Source organism: Hipposideros armiger, unplaced genomic scaffold, assembly GCF_001890085.2.
Source record: "Hipposideros armiger isolate ML-2016 unplaced genomic scaffold, ASM189008v1 scaffold_505, whole genome shotgun sequence".
Taxonomy (NCBI): domain Eukaryota; kingdom Metazoa; phylum Chordata; class Mammalia; order Chiroptera; family Hipposideridae; genus Hipposideros; species Hipposideros armiger.
In genome coordinates this window covers 1,103,126-1,119,686 of record NW_017731855.1, presented here as the reverse complement: position 1 = coordinate 1,119,686, position 16,561 = coordinate 1,103,126, and the positions used below count along the sequence as shown (strand labels likewise).

General features: G+C 39.2%; 1 protein-coding gene across 1 annotated transcript; it reads right to left on the bottom strand.

The window, feature by feature from the left end:
* Positions 1 to 241: 241 nt before the first annotated feature.
* On the bottom strand, positions 242 to 11,352 carry MMGT1 (membrane magnesium transporter 1). The gene is made up of 4 exons (XM_019667811.1): positions 11,037 to 11,352; positions 7,243 to 7,295; positions 5,164 to 5,267; positions 242 to 3,382 (listed from the first exon to the last, which is right to left on the bottom strand). Exons 1-4 carry the CDS (start codon positions 11,113 to 11,115, stop codon positions 3,223 to 3,225), a joined length of 396 nt encoding a protein of 131 aa, XP_019523356.1. The 5' UTR covers positions 11,116 to 11,352; the 3' UTR covers positions 242 to 3,222.
* Positions 11,353 to 16,561: the final 5,209 nt, after the last annotated feature.

The window sequence follows — 16,561 nt, the reverse complement described above, 5'->3', positions numbered from 1 at the left end:
GATTATTTATAAACATAAATGAGATTACACATTCTATTTCAACTCCAAAAAAACAAAAAATTGCAATAAGACTTTAAATATATTGCTACACTAAAAATTAAAGTATCCCCTGAATAAAACAGCATCACACTGGAAAAAATAGTCATAAAATAAACTCTTACATTTTTCTGGGGACAGAGAAGCAGGAAAAAAAAAGGAGATTAAAAGTACAAAAGAAAAAAAAACACTACCAAATACAGGGTGAGGGTCAGACAATCATTTATTTATTAGACAGGGCAAGGCCATTTAAAGAGGGGAACATATCCAAAAGAATGTGTTTAGCTTGGTGTTACAGGCATCGATGCTCACAACAAACACTACTCAATACATCATGGAAACAGGCCACATACAACCAGGAAGATGCTGTCATGCCACTGAAAAAGAAGCTACAGTGCTTAGGAAGCAGTCATTAGGGAGTTACAGAGCATCGTAGTCTCCGGTTCCCCCGATGTGCATTGTCTACAGTGGGGCTGGTAGCCCATAGCATTTGGCTGGTTCTCTGATTAAAAAGTGCATTTTCCTACAGTCTAGAGAGCCTTCAATAGTTCAATTATCTGAACGTCACTGAAATCAGTCAACTGCCGGCTGAACTAACTCACATCACTACATTTTGGGGACTACCCTTAGGTAGTCATGGACTGTCTCATAGCATTATAAATAAAATTCTGAAGTTAATCCATTTAGCACTGTTATGATGCACTCAAATTTCCTTTAGTCCTATGGTACATACTTGAAAAAGATAGCAGAAATTCACTAGAGGAAATTAAGGACGAAATTTGGGAAGCTCACCTGGCCCGAGGTCTACAAGCTGCTAGCAAAGTGAGACACGACTGAAAACTGCTATGTCAATTATTTGAAAAATTATTTGGCATCATTTTTAGCAGGACTTTCTTGACTAGGTAAGCAAAGATTTCAATATCCATTCTAGAAACTAGCCAAAATATTGTAAGTAATATTGGGTTGTTGGAAAAATCGTGATGCATTTTTGCAATGAACAACATAGAAAAAATACGTCATGACTTTTCCAACAACCCAATAGTATGTCACGAATGTTTGGTTATAAGGAAAAACTATTCAGCATAATATTAATTGAGAAATTAAACTCTTAGGTAGCCAACCCTCCGTCCTCCATCTAGATTTTACCAACCACGTCTTTCCACAGCAGTCACAGTTAGTTCCCAAGGTGAGAAAAACTTCTCACTCCACATAGAATTATATTTGGGAAACCAGTCATGAAAGACCTGATACTGTACAATCCCATTTAAATGACCAGAGTAGGTAGCCAATCATAGAGATCAAAAGTAGATTGACTAGTGGTTGCTCGGGGCTGGGAGGCATTGGGGTGAAATGAGATGTGACTGCTAGAGGACACAGGGTTTCTTTTTGGGGTGATGACAATGTTCTCAAACTGACTGTGGGTGTGGTTGTACAACTTGTGACTATATTGCAAAACCACTGAATTGCACCTTTTAAATGGGTGAATTGTAAAGTATGTGAATTATATCTTATTAAAGTTGTTATAAAAACATATTAGGAAAGGAACACATCCCCAAGACAGAAGAAAGCAAGAGGCCCTTGCAAATCAGGTCATACCTGAGGAAACAGTATAGAAGCCTGGTGTAAGGAGTTTCTTTCTCCCACACTATTTTTATTTTATCATCATCACTTTTAACTCCTGACTTCACATTTTTAACTCATGTCCAAATCATTTTGGATTATTAGAAGATTTCTAACTTTGTTCTTAGAGAGCAGAGTCAGTGTTCCACAGACAGACTATGTCGACAAAACAAAACAACAATAAAAACCCAATGACAAAATAAATCATCTGCTTTGGGGCTGTGTGTTACCAGGTAGAACAGAAGAGCTGAGGTCCATTTCTAATGGAAAAAATGCCATTAAGTGTAAGGGCACCATCTGACTCTTGCCTAAAGCACATTTACTCTTCAAATCTGCGTAGTTATTCCCTTTACATCGATACAATTCAACATAAGCAATGTTTTCATACCTGTAGAATTCAATAAATGTTCTCTACAAAGAAATGTTAAGCTTTCTGCAGATCAAAGAGCTGCCAAATTTTCCCTAAAATTAAAAGTACTGCTTCTAAAAATATTCTATCTTCTTCCTCATCTTCAGCAACATACAATAAAGATGAAAAATTCTAAGCCTGCTAGAAATCAGAAGCTACAAAACAATTTCTTAAATGACCTTATTTTCTTTTAAATTACAAATATTAGTTTCAAATATTTAGAACATATTTGGCCCAATTCCTTTGAAGTCTACCTTTAATGAGAAGTTTACTTTTACTACCTCACTCGTATGGTGTGCAATAAAATAGCAGACTTTGAATAAGTTAAACTGGCTAATGAGAAATCAGTTTTCCTCAGTAATTACTAGTCTTCTATGTAGGCAGGATAATTAAATCACAAATGGTCTTTTTGGTCTATCTTCAACTATTCTTATACTACATAACCAATTAGGGAGATTTCTTACCGATAAAAGAAGAGAACACAAGTAGCTTTACAGCAAGTTGAGTTTGTTAAATATATTTGTTATGACAAAGAATTCGGACATGAAAATTGCTCACTGCGCACAGAACCCCAGAGAAGTGATGAAACAAGACAGCTGATGTTAGAAGGTATATGGAAGTCGGGTGGGGTGAAAAGTCATGGATAAATTAAAAACTGACAACTATCTCCTGAAGCAGAGCCATTTTAGGGGGCATAAGAAAAACCGATTAAGTCACCTTTTTAAATCTCTTTAGAGAAGTCCATTTGTTGTTAAGAACTGAAGAACATTTTACTATGATTCATGCTGCAAAATGCAGTAGTCACATGATTTCCAAAAGGATCCTAAACACTGTAGTGCAAAAGAAAAGAAATCTAATAAATAATTACAAAACCATAGACATTTTTTGCAAAGAACTGTGTTCAAACAGTGACTTTTACAAAAGATGAGAATTTGTTTTAAAAAAACAAAAGAATTCTATGAAAGATCAAAGACTTATTTCACACATAATTTATACTGCATCAATGATTAACAGTTTACAAACAAGGGCCATAGACTTTTTTTAGTTAGGTCTGAAAGATCAATATAAATACTGATGGGGGGGGGGGAGTGTTTTATACCCCAAACTCCAATATTCCAGCTCTGTGTGCTGTCCTGTTGTTATGATTTGTAAAAATCTTAACGACGCAGTGATTCAAGTTTTCGTAACTTCAACGATGTGTTGGAGGACAACACATCTTGGTTTGAAGAATTTGTTGTATCCGAAGGCCGGAACAGCACTCTCCCACGATGATTAAACACATAAAATGATGGGTGATTCCTTAATGTGTCAAACGTCCTTAAAAGAAAAAAAAAGCATGTGTTTTAGATACACCTTTATAAAAGCCTATTTTAAAATAAGCAGGCTTCTGATGAATTGCAAAATTTGCTACAGGTTATATTTTAAACTAAATGTAAATCCATGACATCAGACTATAAACAGTAATCATACTGTATGTCATTTCCCCCTTGTATAAGGAAACTAGGAAATCTAGAAAAGCAACAACATATAGCACTCAAATATTTTACTCAGCACTCCTTTCCAGTATGCCTATGACTAACACAAGTAATCGCTCAACTTTAATCACCTCTATAGATCTAACACTAGCCCATGCCAAATAGTCTTTTTAAAAAACCCGTACATGATGGTGCCAACTTGGGCCAGTGAAGCAAGGTCCTCCACAACTAGACTGAAGAACAAAACGACAGCAACTTGTCTGTTCCCCTTCCCCCAATTCCCCAGCACTGTTCCCATCCCCCCAATTCCCCAATAAAAATCTTAAAAAACAACAACAAACAAACAAACAAAAAAACCTGTACAGCGATTGTACCTTTGATTATTCTCATTTGGCCCGCCCTCTTCAAGACCTATGATCATTTCACAGATCCGTTTTCCAAGAATCTTTCAAGTACAACAAAAAAATTGCTTTGGCCCTTCTGTACCTGCTATTGTCCAAACTCATATATTTTGCTACCATCTACTTAATGTCATTCTGTTTTACGTCTTTCTTTCCTGGCCCCTTGCCTGTCATTCTTAATAGACTCTTTGTAAGAACAGTAGTGGGTGGTGACAGTGAAGTACCCTTTCTTCTTTTTCCAGTGAGAGATATGTAGTCTAAAAAAAAAGTTCTTTTTAAACTATGTTTACCTAAGTGTATGGTTTTTAGTGTTGGTATGTTTTTTAAATATTATTTTCCTGGAAAAAAATGAATTCCTCTTTTGATAAAAACTCCAATCTCAAAGTCAGCCCACCTAAAAATCCAAGCATATCTGCACATAGAACAAGAAGCCTGAAATGTGACTAGTTAAAATATAAACTAAAAAGTTAAAAGAGGGTGAGTTTCCTCTAACACATAAATGTTTATTGTGAATCCTCCTAAGGAAATACTGTAAAGGGTTAAATTTTCCAGGATCAATAAAGTGGGTAAAGTCCAGAGATGGAAGTGAACAAAGCTAAAGGATGATTTTATGAAAGTAAGAAATATGGGGAAAAAAGAAGCAAAGCTCACAAAAATAGCTTAGAAGAAGTACAGGAGAAAAAAGAAAGCAGAATAACAAATATACTTTAATCCAGGGATAGAAAAGGGCCTGACAGCCGAGTTTATATCACAGACTAGGTTCAAGTGGCAGAGGAAACAGAAGACCCCTTATTCTTCCAAAGACTAAGCTGGGACAAGAAAATAAAAAGAAGAAAAGAAGGGGAAAAGGAAGGAAAGAGAGGGCAGGAGAGGAAGGGGAGTGAGGAAAGGAGGGAGGAAGGAAGGGAAAGAAGAAAAAACTTCTGAGGGAATATCTTCCTATATATCTATTTCCATCCAGCCATCCATACACCCAACCAACAAATCATTTTAAGCAACCACATACAACATTTTATTCTAATGTCAATAATGGGTCATTCAACTTCCATTTTTCCTATCATATCAAATGCTGCCTCAATGTTTTCATTTCATTACTCATACAGACTTGTATAATCAAAATGTAAAAACAAAATCGACTTTTATATACCAGAATACACACATTTCCATGATGTAAATGAAGCAAAACCCCTAAGAAAATAAACGCATACAAAAAGTGACTTACTTATTTTTTAGTTCTGAAGTGGCATCCATGTCTTTAAACTCCCCTGCAATATGAACTATACCATAACAGGTAACTGCAAAGGCCAGAAGTGTCTGAAGAACTATCTGTGAGTATAAAGATTGAGATTACTAAATAACATACAAATATTATTATAAAAACTTCCAATTTTCTCCCCATCTCTTTTTAACCTCTAACAGGTGTTTCTCCCAGATCCTATCAAGGAGTCAATTTTCATTTTGAATGATTTGGACTTAGACACAATAAAATCTTCTATAAATTCTGTGGATTGGCTGCAAAACTACTTGTGGGTTTTGCTCAAATAGGAAAAACAAGTACTGAGCCATTCAAAACTCAGTTATCAACTACTACCTGCTTCCAAGAGCAACTATGAATTTGTTAACATATTATTGTTAAATATCATAGAGTATCAAAAGAACACCTTTTCTCCACCATCCAGCTTAAGAAACAGAACATTACTAGTACCTTTTAAATCTCATGTGTCTCTCTGCAGTTATATCCTTCTCCCTCCCTCTCAAAGTTAACTGTTGTCCCAAATTGTGTATTAATCAGTTCTTTGCTTTTCTTTATAATTTTACCAGCTATGTATGCACCTCTAAAACACATATTGCTTACTTTTCCTCATTTTGAACTTTTTTCATGAGATTCATCCCTGTTGTAGTATAGTTACAGTCCATTCATTTTCATTGTGTTTTGTATTTCATTATATGAAAATACCACAATTTATCCATTCCACTGTTGATGGTTATATGGGATGTTTCCTGTGTGTTACTTTTACAATGTCAACATAGATATCCTTGTGTGTGTCTCCTAGTGCATGGCAGTAGAATCATAGGTGTCAAGTATATGCACATTGAGCTTTGTTAGGTAATACTAAACTGCTTTCCAAAGAGGTTGTGCAAGCAAAAACTTGCAATAAATGCTTGATATTAACCAACATGGGATTACAGGCATATTTTATTTTCTTAATTGTGTTTTTCTCTATTTTTCAAAATCTCCAATGTGTAAACAGAAGAAAGTTATTTTAAGTAGATATAAATGAACGTGTGTGTGTCTCTCTGTGTGCATCTATCACTAAGAAAACGTGACAGGAGAATGAGTTAATAGTCACATCGACCATATCTTTGATCGTAGACAACTAAACTCAAAATTAGCCACAAGCTATTACTCTAACTTTCTAAATTAAAACCTAATGTCATGTTATACCAGCTTCCATTCCCACCACCAGTGCACCAAGTTCTATTTCATATAATGCAATCATAGGTACCATTAATAAGAATGTGGTAAATCTATGAGTCATCATGAAAATGTATCAAGACAGATTATTAGGTAATAAAAAATCTAATTATAAAATTATACATATATACAGATGCATAATAACTTTTTAAAGCAAAATTCTGCGTGTTTTGATTAGGTAAAACTATACAGATATAAATAAAGATAATGTTGTTTACGCACAGGGAGAAAATTGAACTACTTGTATACTCCAAACTGTTCATAATAAGAGGTAGAATTGCTGGCAATGGAGTCAGGTTGGGTTTTTTTGTTGTTGTTGCTATGGGGTCGGTTTTACTTTTTACGGTTACTGTTTGATTCTGTTACAAAGAACTTATTATTTCTTAATTTAAAATCCAATGAAGATGAAAATTGTGACTGAAGCCCACATATCATTTTAACTTAAAAAAACTTCCTTGTTTTTCAGTTTTACCACCGATGTATATGTCCCTAAACAATGTTTTGTTAGTTTTGCCTGTTCTTACACTTTATAATAAAAATGAACTTTTCAAAAAAATAAAGTCAAATAATCAACTTTTTAAGTCCATCTCAGACTATGGACAGAGCAACTTTTAGAAAGACTATTTAAACTACAGTTCTAGAACCCAAACAGAAATCTTTTGTTTCCAAATCTTTGGGTTTTACAATAAGTGACAGAAAGTAGAGAACAGAGGTAATTTCATGTCTGTAAAATTTTAAGAGAATAAAACCCATTAAAAATATTATTATAAGCTATATGGCTAATTTTTAAAATACATGTTAATAGAATATAAATGATCAACTTACATCTATTGGCAGTGATTCATCTTCCTTTTCTGTTAATCGCATATAAGAACGATCTATAAATGAGAAGCATACCATTAAAGAAATTGTAACCCATTTTTCTTTCTTAAAATGCAAGCAAATCAATATACCGAAGCAGCAGCTGATGTATGCTGCATAAAGTAACACTAATCCTGGATTCCTCAAAAACCTCTATTTTCTAAGGCTGTCAGCCTGATCTTGAACCATTTTATTTTCATCATGACCTGATCTGTCACCTTATATGTGGATTGTCGGAAAAGTCATGACGCATTTTTGCAACGGAAAAACACATAAAAAAATACGGCATGACTTTTCCGACAACCCAATACAACGGGGTAAAAGTGATAGGTGAGCAAGTATGAGAAAGAAATAACTAAACATATTACCACAGGAAAACTAGAATCCTCTGAAACCAATCATTTCTTTCACCGCCTGGTCACAGAAATCACAATTATTTAAAAATTAATAAGCCTGCAGAAAATCTCAACTCTGAAATAGCACCACCATCACATACAATTGATATGGAAATGTTTTTCCTGAGAGAATATGCTGGGGGCACAGGTGGAACAGGACAAATTCCAGGGCATCACTTTCTGCCTCCGTGATTCAATTATAACGCTGCTTCTGTATTAGTCTCAGGAAGCAGCAAGGTCTGAAGGAAAAGGATCGCGATTTGGAAGCTGATAAACTTGGATCATAAAAACCAGCTCTTCAACTTACTGTAACTGATGTTATCTCATTCAATGTAAGACATCCTCATGTAACATGTAGCTCAATTTCAGAGTGTTAAAATGGAAGAGTGGGAGGGCAAGTGAGTCTTAGAATCAAAGAAATACAGGAGCTATCTTTTCACTGCCTAAGTTTCTGCAACAAAATAGGAATAATGTGAGAAATATATAAGATACCTGATACATGCTCTGTCATAAGAGTTCCTCACCATTGTATGCTATCTGCTGCCACAATCTCACACTACACAATTAGCCTCAAAGGTAAATATTAGTCCCTTTCCAACATGAGCATTATAAAGAGGTCCTGCTGTATGTAGTGACAAAGGCCCCAAGGCATTTTCACCTCATTGGAAACACAAAATCCTACTTCTACAGGAGCCTTGCATACTCCCTATTTAACAATGTATTGTGAACTAAAAAACCCAAATTGTTTGAGCAGATGTGTATTGACTCTCTAAAGGGAATGTGTTTATAGACCTTCTCAAGTTTTCTCTTACAGGGTTTATCATAAGGACAAGTGTAAAAGAAAAAAAATCAAACCAATACCAAAAATAGGTTTTGACTAACTTCCTACTGTCTGTGCAGTTCCCAGCTAGCTTTCTTCTTTGCATGAAGCCTCATCTGACTCTAACACTGCCTTTACCCAGGCATCTCCTCAGCTGTAAAACCAAGGGGCTGGACTTCAATGATCTTGCTCCAGTCCCTTAAAATGTTAGGGCTGAAGCCTACTGTAGAAAATGGCCGCAGCACTCCACAGACTCCTTCCTGCCCCTAGGGCAGTGCTCCTCAAAGGAATCTGCACACAAATCACCTGGGGAATCTCACTGAAATGCAGATTAGGATTCAGCAGATCTGGGGCGGGCATTTCTAACAAGCTCCTAGGTGATTACAACCCTGCTGGTCTATTGAGCACACTTGAGTGCAAGGCTCTAGGACTACGCCAGTCTCCACGGAGCTTTACATATTTTAGCGTAGCATCTGTATCACTTTCTTGATCCATTGGTTTCTCCACTTGACTATAAACTCCCTCAGGGCATCACTGTACCTCTAGCACCCAAGCACATGCAATTTCAACCAATTCTCCAAGACTGAATTCTATAAAGCAGTGTAGCACACAGGCTCCAGAGTCCAATTGCTCGTCTTTAAATCCTGGCCCCACCATTTCTCATCTCTAATTTTGTGCAAGTTTCCTAGCTGTGTCTCAATTTCTTCATCTTTCAAAGACGGCAATAACAATAATAGCTGCCTCACAGGGATTTTGGTAGGACTGAATTATATAATACAGGTAAAGTGCTTAGTTTGGTTCCTAGCACTAGATAAGTACTTAATAATGTTAGCTATTATCATTATCATTCAAGATTGGAGCTTTGGAGAAACCAGCACAGAACAGAGGAGACTGGGGAAACATGACAACTATATGTAATGTGATACCCTGGAATGATTCCTAAAATAGAAAGAAGACATTAATGGAAACTGGTGAATCCAAATAAAAGCTAGACTTTTGTTAATAGTAATATACCAATGTCAGTTTCTGAGTTGTGACAATATACCATGGTAAGATGTTACCCATGGTGGAAACTGGGTGAGGGTTATACAGTAACTCTCAACTCTCTATAGTATCTTTCCAACTTTTCTGTAAATCTAAAACTTCTAAATAAAAATGTGTTCAAAAATAAGTTGTATTTCCTTCAATGTCATAATACATGTAATAAGTAGTTAAAATAAGTGGATCATTTTAATTATATATAATAAACATAACAAAACGGTTTAACTTGAAAAAAATTGGAACTTTGAAGGAATTCACATTTCATTTTCTACTTTACTCCTGAAAATGGAAAGTAACCTAGCAAATAAAGGAATAAAGTTCAAATTTGAATTCATGTCCTTCATTCAACAAATTTATTCAATACCTACTGTGGGGAAAATCGTGCTAGGCACTGGGAGTACAGCGATAAATAAAAAAACATACATTGTCCCTGCCCTCATGGGCTCTATAGGCTAGGACAGGAGTCAGCCAACTTTACCTGTGACGTTGGTATAATAAATATTTTAGGCTTTGCAGGCCATCCTGTCTCTATCACAACTACTCAACTCTGCTCTTAGAAAGCAGCCAGACAATACCTAAATGAATGGGTGTGATTGTGACAATAAAACTTCATTAATGGACGTTGAAACCTGGATTTTATATAACTGTCATGGATCATAAAATGATATTCTTTTGCTTCTCCCCCCCCCCAACAAATTACAAATGTAGCATCATCCTTAGCTCACTAAGAAAACAGGAGGGAGGCTGCGTTTGGCCCACATGCCAGAGTCTGCTGACCCTTGGTGGAGGAGAGAAGGAAGACATCAAAACAGGTCAGCTGTCTCAAGACTGCACTGCATCCTCTGCTGGGTTTCTTCTCGACAATTCAATTTTATCTGTATGATAAAAGTACTTCTACTTTTTTTCATTTAAACTTCCCAATCAGTCTGTGACATAGAAAGGGCAGGAATTAAAATCAACCTCAGTGAAGCCTCAGGGAAGGGACATGATTTGCCCAAGGTCACACAGATTTAGTGGCAAAGCAAGTTTTTAAGAACCGGCCCTCCAGACTACCAGTCCAGCGCTCTTTCCCCTCTACCACAGTCCCTGAGGTAAACGGTCACTTCACTTCGCACTCACTGTCTGGGCAGCCTAGGAGTGCCCGAGATGCTGTCCACCTCGTTGTCATGGGACCGTAAGCATCCAGGATCATCAATCTGACACTTTGCCTGACCAGCCCCGCGCTGTATTTGATATCACTTGTCCTGGATTCCTGGGTAGACCCCCCTCTTTGCCCACCCTGCAGCCCGCCCATCCCTCTCTGAGCCCTCCAGACACCCCCCTTCTAACGCTGCTTCAATCTTCCACCTGGGAGCCCTGCATCGCTTCTCGTAATCACCCCAAACTCTGAGGTCTTGAATGACCCTTCCCGGGACATTCCGTCTGACACTCCCTCTGGGGTGCACCCACACACCGTCCCTGAAGTCCCGCACAGGAGCAGTCGGCGTCCCCCAAACACTTACGCTGCGCAGCGGAAAAGGCTGCGTGGGCTAGGGCAAAGAGGCCGATGCCCACCAGCCCCTTCCACAGTGACGGCGCCATGATTCCGGACGAACAGCAGCCCAACAAAAGCAGTGCAGGGCACCAAAGCAGTTCCCACTTTCACCGGCGGGTGTCCGCGCTGCGCAGAATGATGACGTCACTGCACCCCTGGGCGCCAAGTGCCTCGCAGAGGTGGAAAAACCAAAGAGCCTTGAGAAAACGGAAACAGGAATGCCGGGAAGAAAAGGAAAGCACACTGAAAAAGGTCCGCGAGTGTCCGCAAGCGGAGCCTGCGCTGCTCCGCCTCTCTGCGAGGGGGCGAAGCTGAGTGGGGCGGGGGGGGAGGGGTTTATGAAACAAGAAGTGAAAGCTGACCAATGGAAAAGAGGAGAGGAAAGGCGCCAGCAAATGAGCGTGGGCCGCGGGGCAAAGGGCGGGACATATGGAAAGGCAGGGGCGGGGCCTGAGGAGAGGCCCGGGTGGGGCAGAGGGGCTGGGGGCTGGAGGGATTGGCTTAAAGGCCATCGGTGTTGGATTTCTGTTCCCGGCAGGGGGGTTTTCGTTTGTTTGTTTTGCTTTTCCCTCAAACTGTGTCCTTTGTTTTCTGTTGGCTTTTCCTACGCTTCAGCCCTTTGGGAACCGGCACTACTGAAGGAGGCAAGAATGTGAAAGCAAAGGAAAACAGCTTGGGATTTGGAGCCTCAAACACGTGGCACGCTCAGGGGGATACGCACAGCAAGAGTTAGTTCCCTTCTTATCTTGAAAAGGTCTTCAAGAAGGATTCGCGCACAAAGGGGTGTAGCGCAGCGGGAGTGTTTTGTGGTGAAGAGAACCCGTTTACATTAGGGAGAAATGAAAGGGGAGGCATAAAAAGATGGTAACAACTCAGGCCCATCTTGTCTCTGTCTCCGTCTGTTTCTCTCTCTGATTAGAATAAAATGCACTGTTCTTTCTCAATTTTTCTTTGTTTTCGTCCCCCAAAATATAGACATTCAATAGTAAAGTTCTCCCCTTGACCTCTTTTCACTCTGCTCTTTGGTGAGCTTACCTATTCATTTCCACTGCTTCAGCCATTCGAGATATCCCAGTGATTCCAAATCAACAGCTCTATCTCTAACTCCTCAGCTCCACCCCTGCGTTTCCGACTAGCTGCTCGTCATTTGTTTCTATCCAGTGGCACTTCAAACTTAATATGGCCAAAATGGAATTTGTCTTCACCCCCCCCACACACACAACTTTGCACCAATTCCTCCAGTGCCCTCTGAGTGGCACAGGGGTGGAAACTGCGTATCACAAGGTAAATGCATAGTATGAACACCCATTCTTGCCCCTCAATGCTGTCAGGATTCTATGTTTTAGCTGCATCAGTTGGCTCACCCTCACTTATTTGAAGATGCCTATCCTGACCGCCTCTTTTAAATTTGCAACCTTCCCATTTCTGATCCCCTTAGCCTGCTCTATTTTTTATCAATTTTATACTCTGCAATTTACCTATTTATTGTATTTGTTGTGTCATTATTGTTTACTGTCTCTCTTACCCCCACTGATGAATGTAAGTTGCAAGAGGACAGATTTCTGTCTATCTAGAACATTGCCTGTCATATGGTAAGCATTTAAATAAATGTTTGTTAAGCGACTTGATAAATTATGGGAAAGAATCCTTGTTTGGAAGGATCTCTATAGAGACTCCTTCCATTCATTTGAATTGGGTTCAAAAATCCCTATGGACTTGTATGCTTTCTTAAATGTTGATAAATCATTGATTGATGATAAACATTTCCCGATATACTTGACCTTCCTCAAAGCTGAAAAAAAAACCTAGAAAATAAAGAAGTCCTCCAAGAATTATCAGATTTCCTCAGTTTTACCTGTATAGTTTTTTTCCTGGATCTCATTTTCCAAACATTAATTATGGTCATTATTTTTCTGTGGGAATTCTCCAATTTCTTCACTTCTCAGTGAAGATTTGACACAGTACTTGGTCAATGTCAAGTATAGTATAATGTATTCTTTACAAATGTAGTACTATTTATAAACCTCCCAATCAGGGAGAACCAGGAAATAATCTCTCTCCACTTGACAGGAAAGTACTTCCTTCTCCACCCCTGGGAGGTTCAAGATAGAAAAGATAGTTGAGCAGAAAAAAATCTTAAAACTTTGTTTTAGCTTTTATAATGGTGAAATTGAAATTAGCCTTTTCAGGTACCCTATTAATTTACCCTTTCTAATCTTAATTTATCTGAGGCAGAAAATGATTAGGAGGTTTCTTAAAGGAGCTGAGGTCTTGTTCCTTTCTTTTAAAAAGATGGGAGTACAGAATAAAAGAGAGAGCCAGTAAGGAATTTGATATTTGTATAGGCCACTAATACATTACGTTACTCTTCAGGGAAGTGACCTATGTCCAGGCATTAGATTTTGTTTTCTCCATTACCCTCTTAAAATGCATTCCCCACTCTCTTCCTTTGAATCTCTTACCCATGTATTGAGGACAAAAGAAACGAGACTACTTTCACATTTTCTAGAAGGAAGTGGTTAACTCATATTCATGGAGTGGAATTTTAAATGTCTTATCTGTGGATTCCAACCTAAAAGGAAGCCAAGGTATTTGTAGTCACAGTTACCACGGACTGTATCATTCAGACAAGTACCTTGAGTCCACTCTTACATTGTTCTCTAGGTCGGAGTTAATCTCAAAGGTGCAAGGTACAGCTAGTGCCAGCACTGATTTAATGAGCTCTTGGAACAAAAATCAAACTTCATGAGAAAGAGCATTTAAATTCTTAGGTGACCCCAGCAGTGCTTTTAGTTTTTTCCAGAGAAACAGCCATTTTCCATACACACAATGGATAAATGCTGTGGGCGTTGTTAAAGGTGAGGATAATGATCTTTAAAGTGTTTCCTACCCAGGTGTTATTTATGAAGACTCATCTGGTTTTCCCAGGATAGTCTGTTGAAAAGAGAAACCACTGCAACCCAGAATCGTCTTCAAGTTAATCAGCTTTATTACATGCCACTCAACTAGATGAGTAACTTCATACACCACTCATGCCTCTAGTTTTCCACACAGATTCTTCCTCTATCTAGCACACTCTGTCCTTTCCTACCTGGTTTAAAACTCCACTTTCCTTAGGAATATGTTCCTAACTATGATAGGTATCTATAAGAGATATATATGTCTATTGTGAGTACTAAATCTTCCTTCAAAGTTTTCTTTCGGGCCGGCCGAGTGGCGCGATGGTTAAGAACTCGCTTGGGATGCCAGAGGGCCCCGGTTCGGATCCCACATAGGAGGGCCAGTGACACTGCCCTCCACAGCTAAGATGCTGAACAACAGCTCAACCTGGAGCTGGGCTGCCATGAGTCGCTGGCGGCGGCGTAGGCTGCAGTCCCTGTGGCAGTGGGTTGCCATGGGCTACCGTGTGTAGTCAGCAGCCAGCGTGAGCGGCCAGCAGCCGCAGTGAGCGGCCGTCCAGAAGCCGGCGACTGATCTGCCTCGCCAGAGAAGAGCACAATGATGGTGCCAGCTTGGGCCAGTGAAGCAACGTCCTCCACAACTAGATTGAAGAACAAAACGACAGCAGCTTGTCTGTTCCCCTTCTCCCAATTCCCCAGCGCTGTTCCCCTCCCCGCAATTCCCCAATAAAAATCTTTAAAAAAAAAAGTTTTCTTTCAAAGCTATTTATACTTATGACAACCTCTCTGGGTAACAAATTCTGGAAGTTTACTACCTTTTAGATAAACTAGCATTTTCAATATTTATATTGAAATTGCATCCTCTTAATTTTTTTTTATAAAAGTAATGTGCTCAGTGTAAGAAATTCAAATGACAAAACAATGTATTTCTCTTAAAGCATTAAGTGGTTTCTTGGTATTTAGAGTTTTGAATCTTAGTAAACAAAACTGTGGCTACTTGATTCATATCTTTAGGATTTATTTGCTGGAAGGTACATACTACCATGGTTAAAAGCATATGTTCTAGAATCAGATTGGGTTTGAATAATGGTTTCTGCTTTACTATGTCTGGGAGATTGGGCAAGTTACCTAACTTCACTGTGCCCCAGTTTTCCCATCTGTAAAGTAGGGATAATAATTGTACTTACCTGATAAGATTGTTGTCAGGATTGAGACGATACAGATAAGCTGTTTAGAATAATCATACACATAGCGCTCAATAGATGTTAACCATTATTATTATTATTGCTGTTGTTGCTGCTGTTGACTCTTCTAGCTGTTTTTCCAGACTGAAGAGGTTCTTTATCCCTTTAGTCTTTCTTAAAACATCAGTTGCTGCTCCCCTTTGATTATTTTAATTGCTCTCCGCTGGACTATTTCCAGATCTACTAATATCTCTCTTGGGGTTTCATTACCACATCTGCACAAAGTGTCCTAGGTTACTTGTCTGAGGTTAATATGATTATTCACTTCCAATAGCCTTGATACCGAAAATGACACAAGAAAATCTTATTTGCTTTTTTAGCACATTAGGCTGGTATGTTTAGGAAATAAACTGAAAACTCCAGCATAATTACACTGGCTTCTAACTGATAGTTGTGACCTAGTCTTTGTTCTACTTCTTAAATATAGGCATTCGCCATACTACTGCCCTGAGACTGGTCTTTTTCTACCCTCTCTTCTTTGGGAGATGATTGTTGGAGTAGATCCTAGAAGAGGCAGAAAGGAGGTGATGGAATGCAGAGTCCAGACTGAGGCATAGTTCATAGGGAGGAGGAAACACCTCTTCCACTAATGCTGGAGGGGAGAAAGAAAGGATGGGCACTGATGGGATATTTAGGTAGATTGCAGGGTAAGGAAGATGAGGACTCTTTCCTTGAGGATCTTGATTTTCCCAGTGAAAGAGGAGGCACGGTTCGAATTCTAGGCGACTTGTCGTATTAGTCTGGAAGTCACCCAGGACGATGACAGGGTTGGGGTGAAGGGAGCCAGGCGGGAAAGAGGAAGCTGTGAACTATATGCCCAAGTCTTCTGAATGTGTGGGAGTGACCAGGAAGTCATTAGGTGACTGCAACAAGAGCAGGAGAGGTTGTTCCAGCTTCAGTGAAGGGTGGAGGAATAATGCGCTTGGAAAGACAATGGGGAGCAAGCCAAGTTGTGTGTGTGTGTGTGTGGGGGGACAGTGGAGTGGTGAGGAAATGAGCACCCTCCACTTGAAACAACTTCAGAGCATGTGATGTCCTGGACAAGATTCACACACTGGTAAAAGGAGATGGAGGGTGCATCGAGGCAGCAACTGAGAGGGTTGAGTACCTTGGTTCATAATGGATGGCATTCCAGCGAGCACACGGGGATTGGTAGGGAGGGCAATAGTGAGAGGAGAAACGGGGAGGTGAGAGTCAGAAGCATAAATCAGGGCCAGCTGAGTGGCGCGGTAGTTAAGAACTGGCTTGGGACGCCAGAGGGCCCCGGTTCGGGTCCCACATATGAGGGCCAGTGACACTGCCCTCTACAGCTAAGATGCTGAACAACAGCTCAACCTGGAGCTGGGCTG

Bases quoted from the DNA above. Each gene is read 5' to 3' on its own strand.
- MMGT1 (XM_019667811.1), bottom strand. From the start codon at position 11,115: ATGGCGCCGTCACTGTGGAAGGGGCTGGTGGGCATCGGCCTCTTTGCC. The intron at 5,268-7,242 runs GTAAGTTGATCA...TTATACTCACAG, and splicing joins ATGAATCACTGCCAATAGAT to ATAGTTCTTCAGACACTTCT. The intron at 3,383-5,163 runs GTAAGTCACTTT...TTTTCTTTTAAG, and splicing joins ACTTCAGAACTAAAAAATAA to GACGTTTGACACATTAAGGA.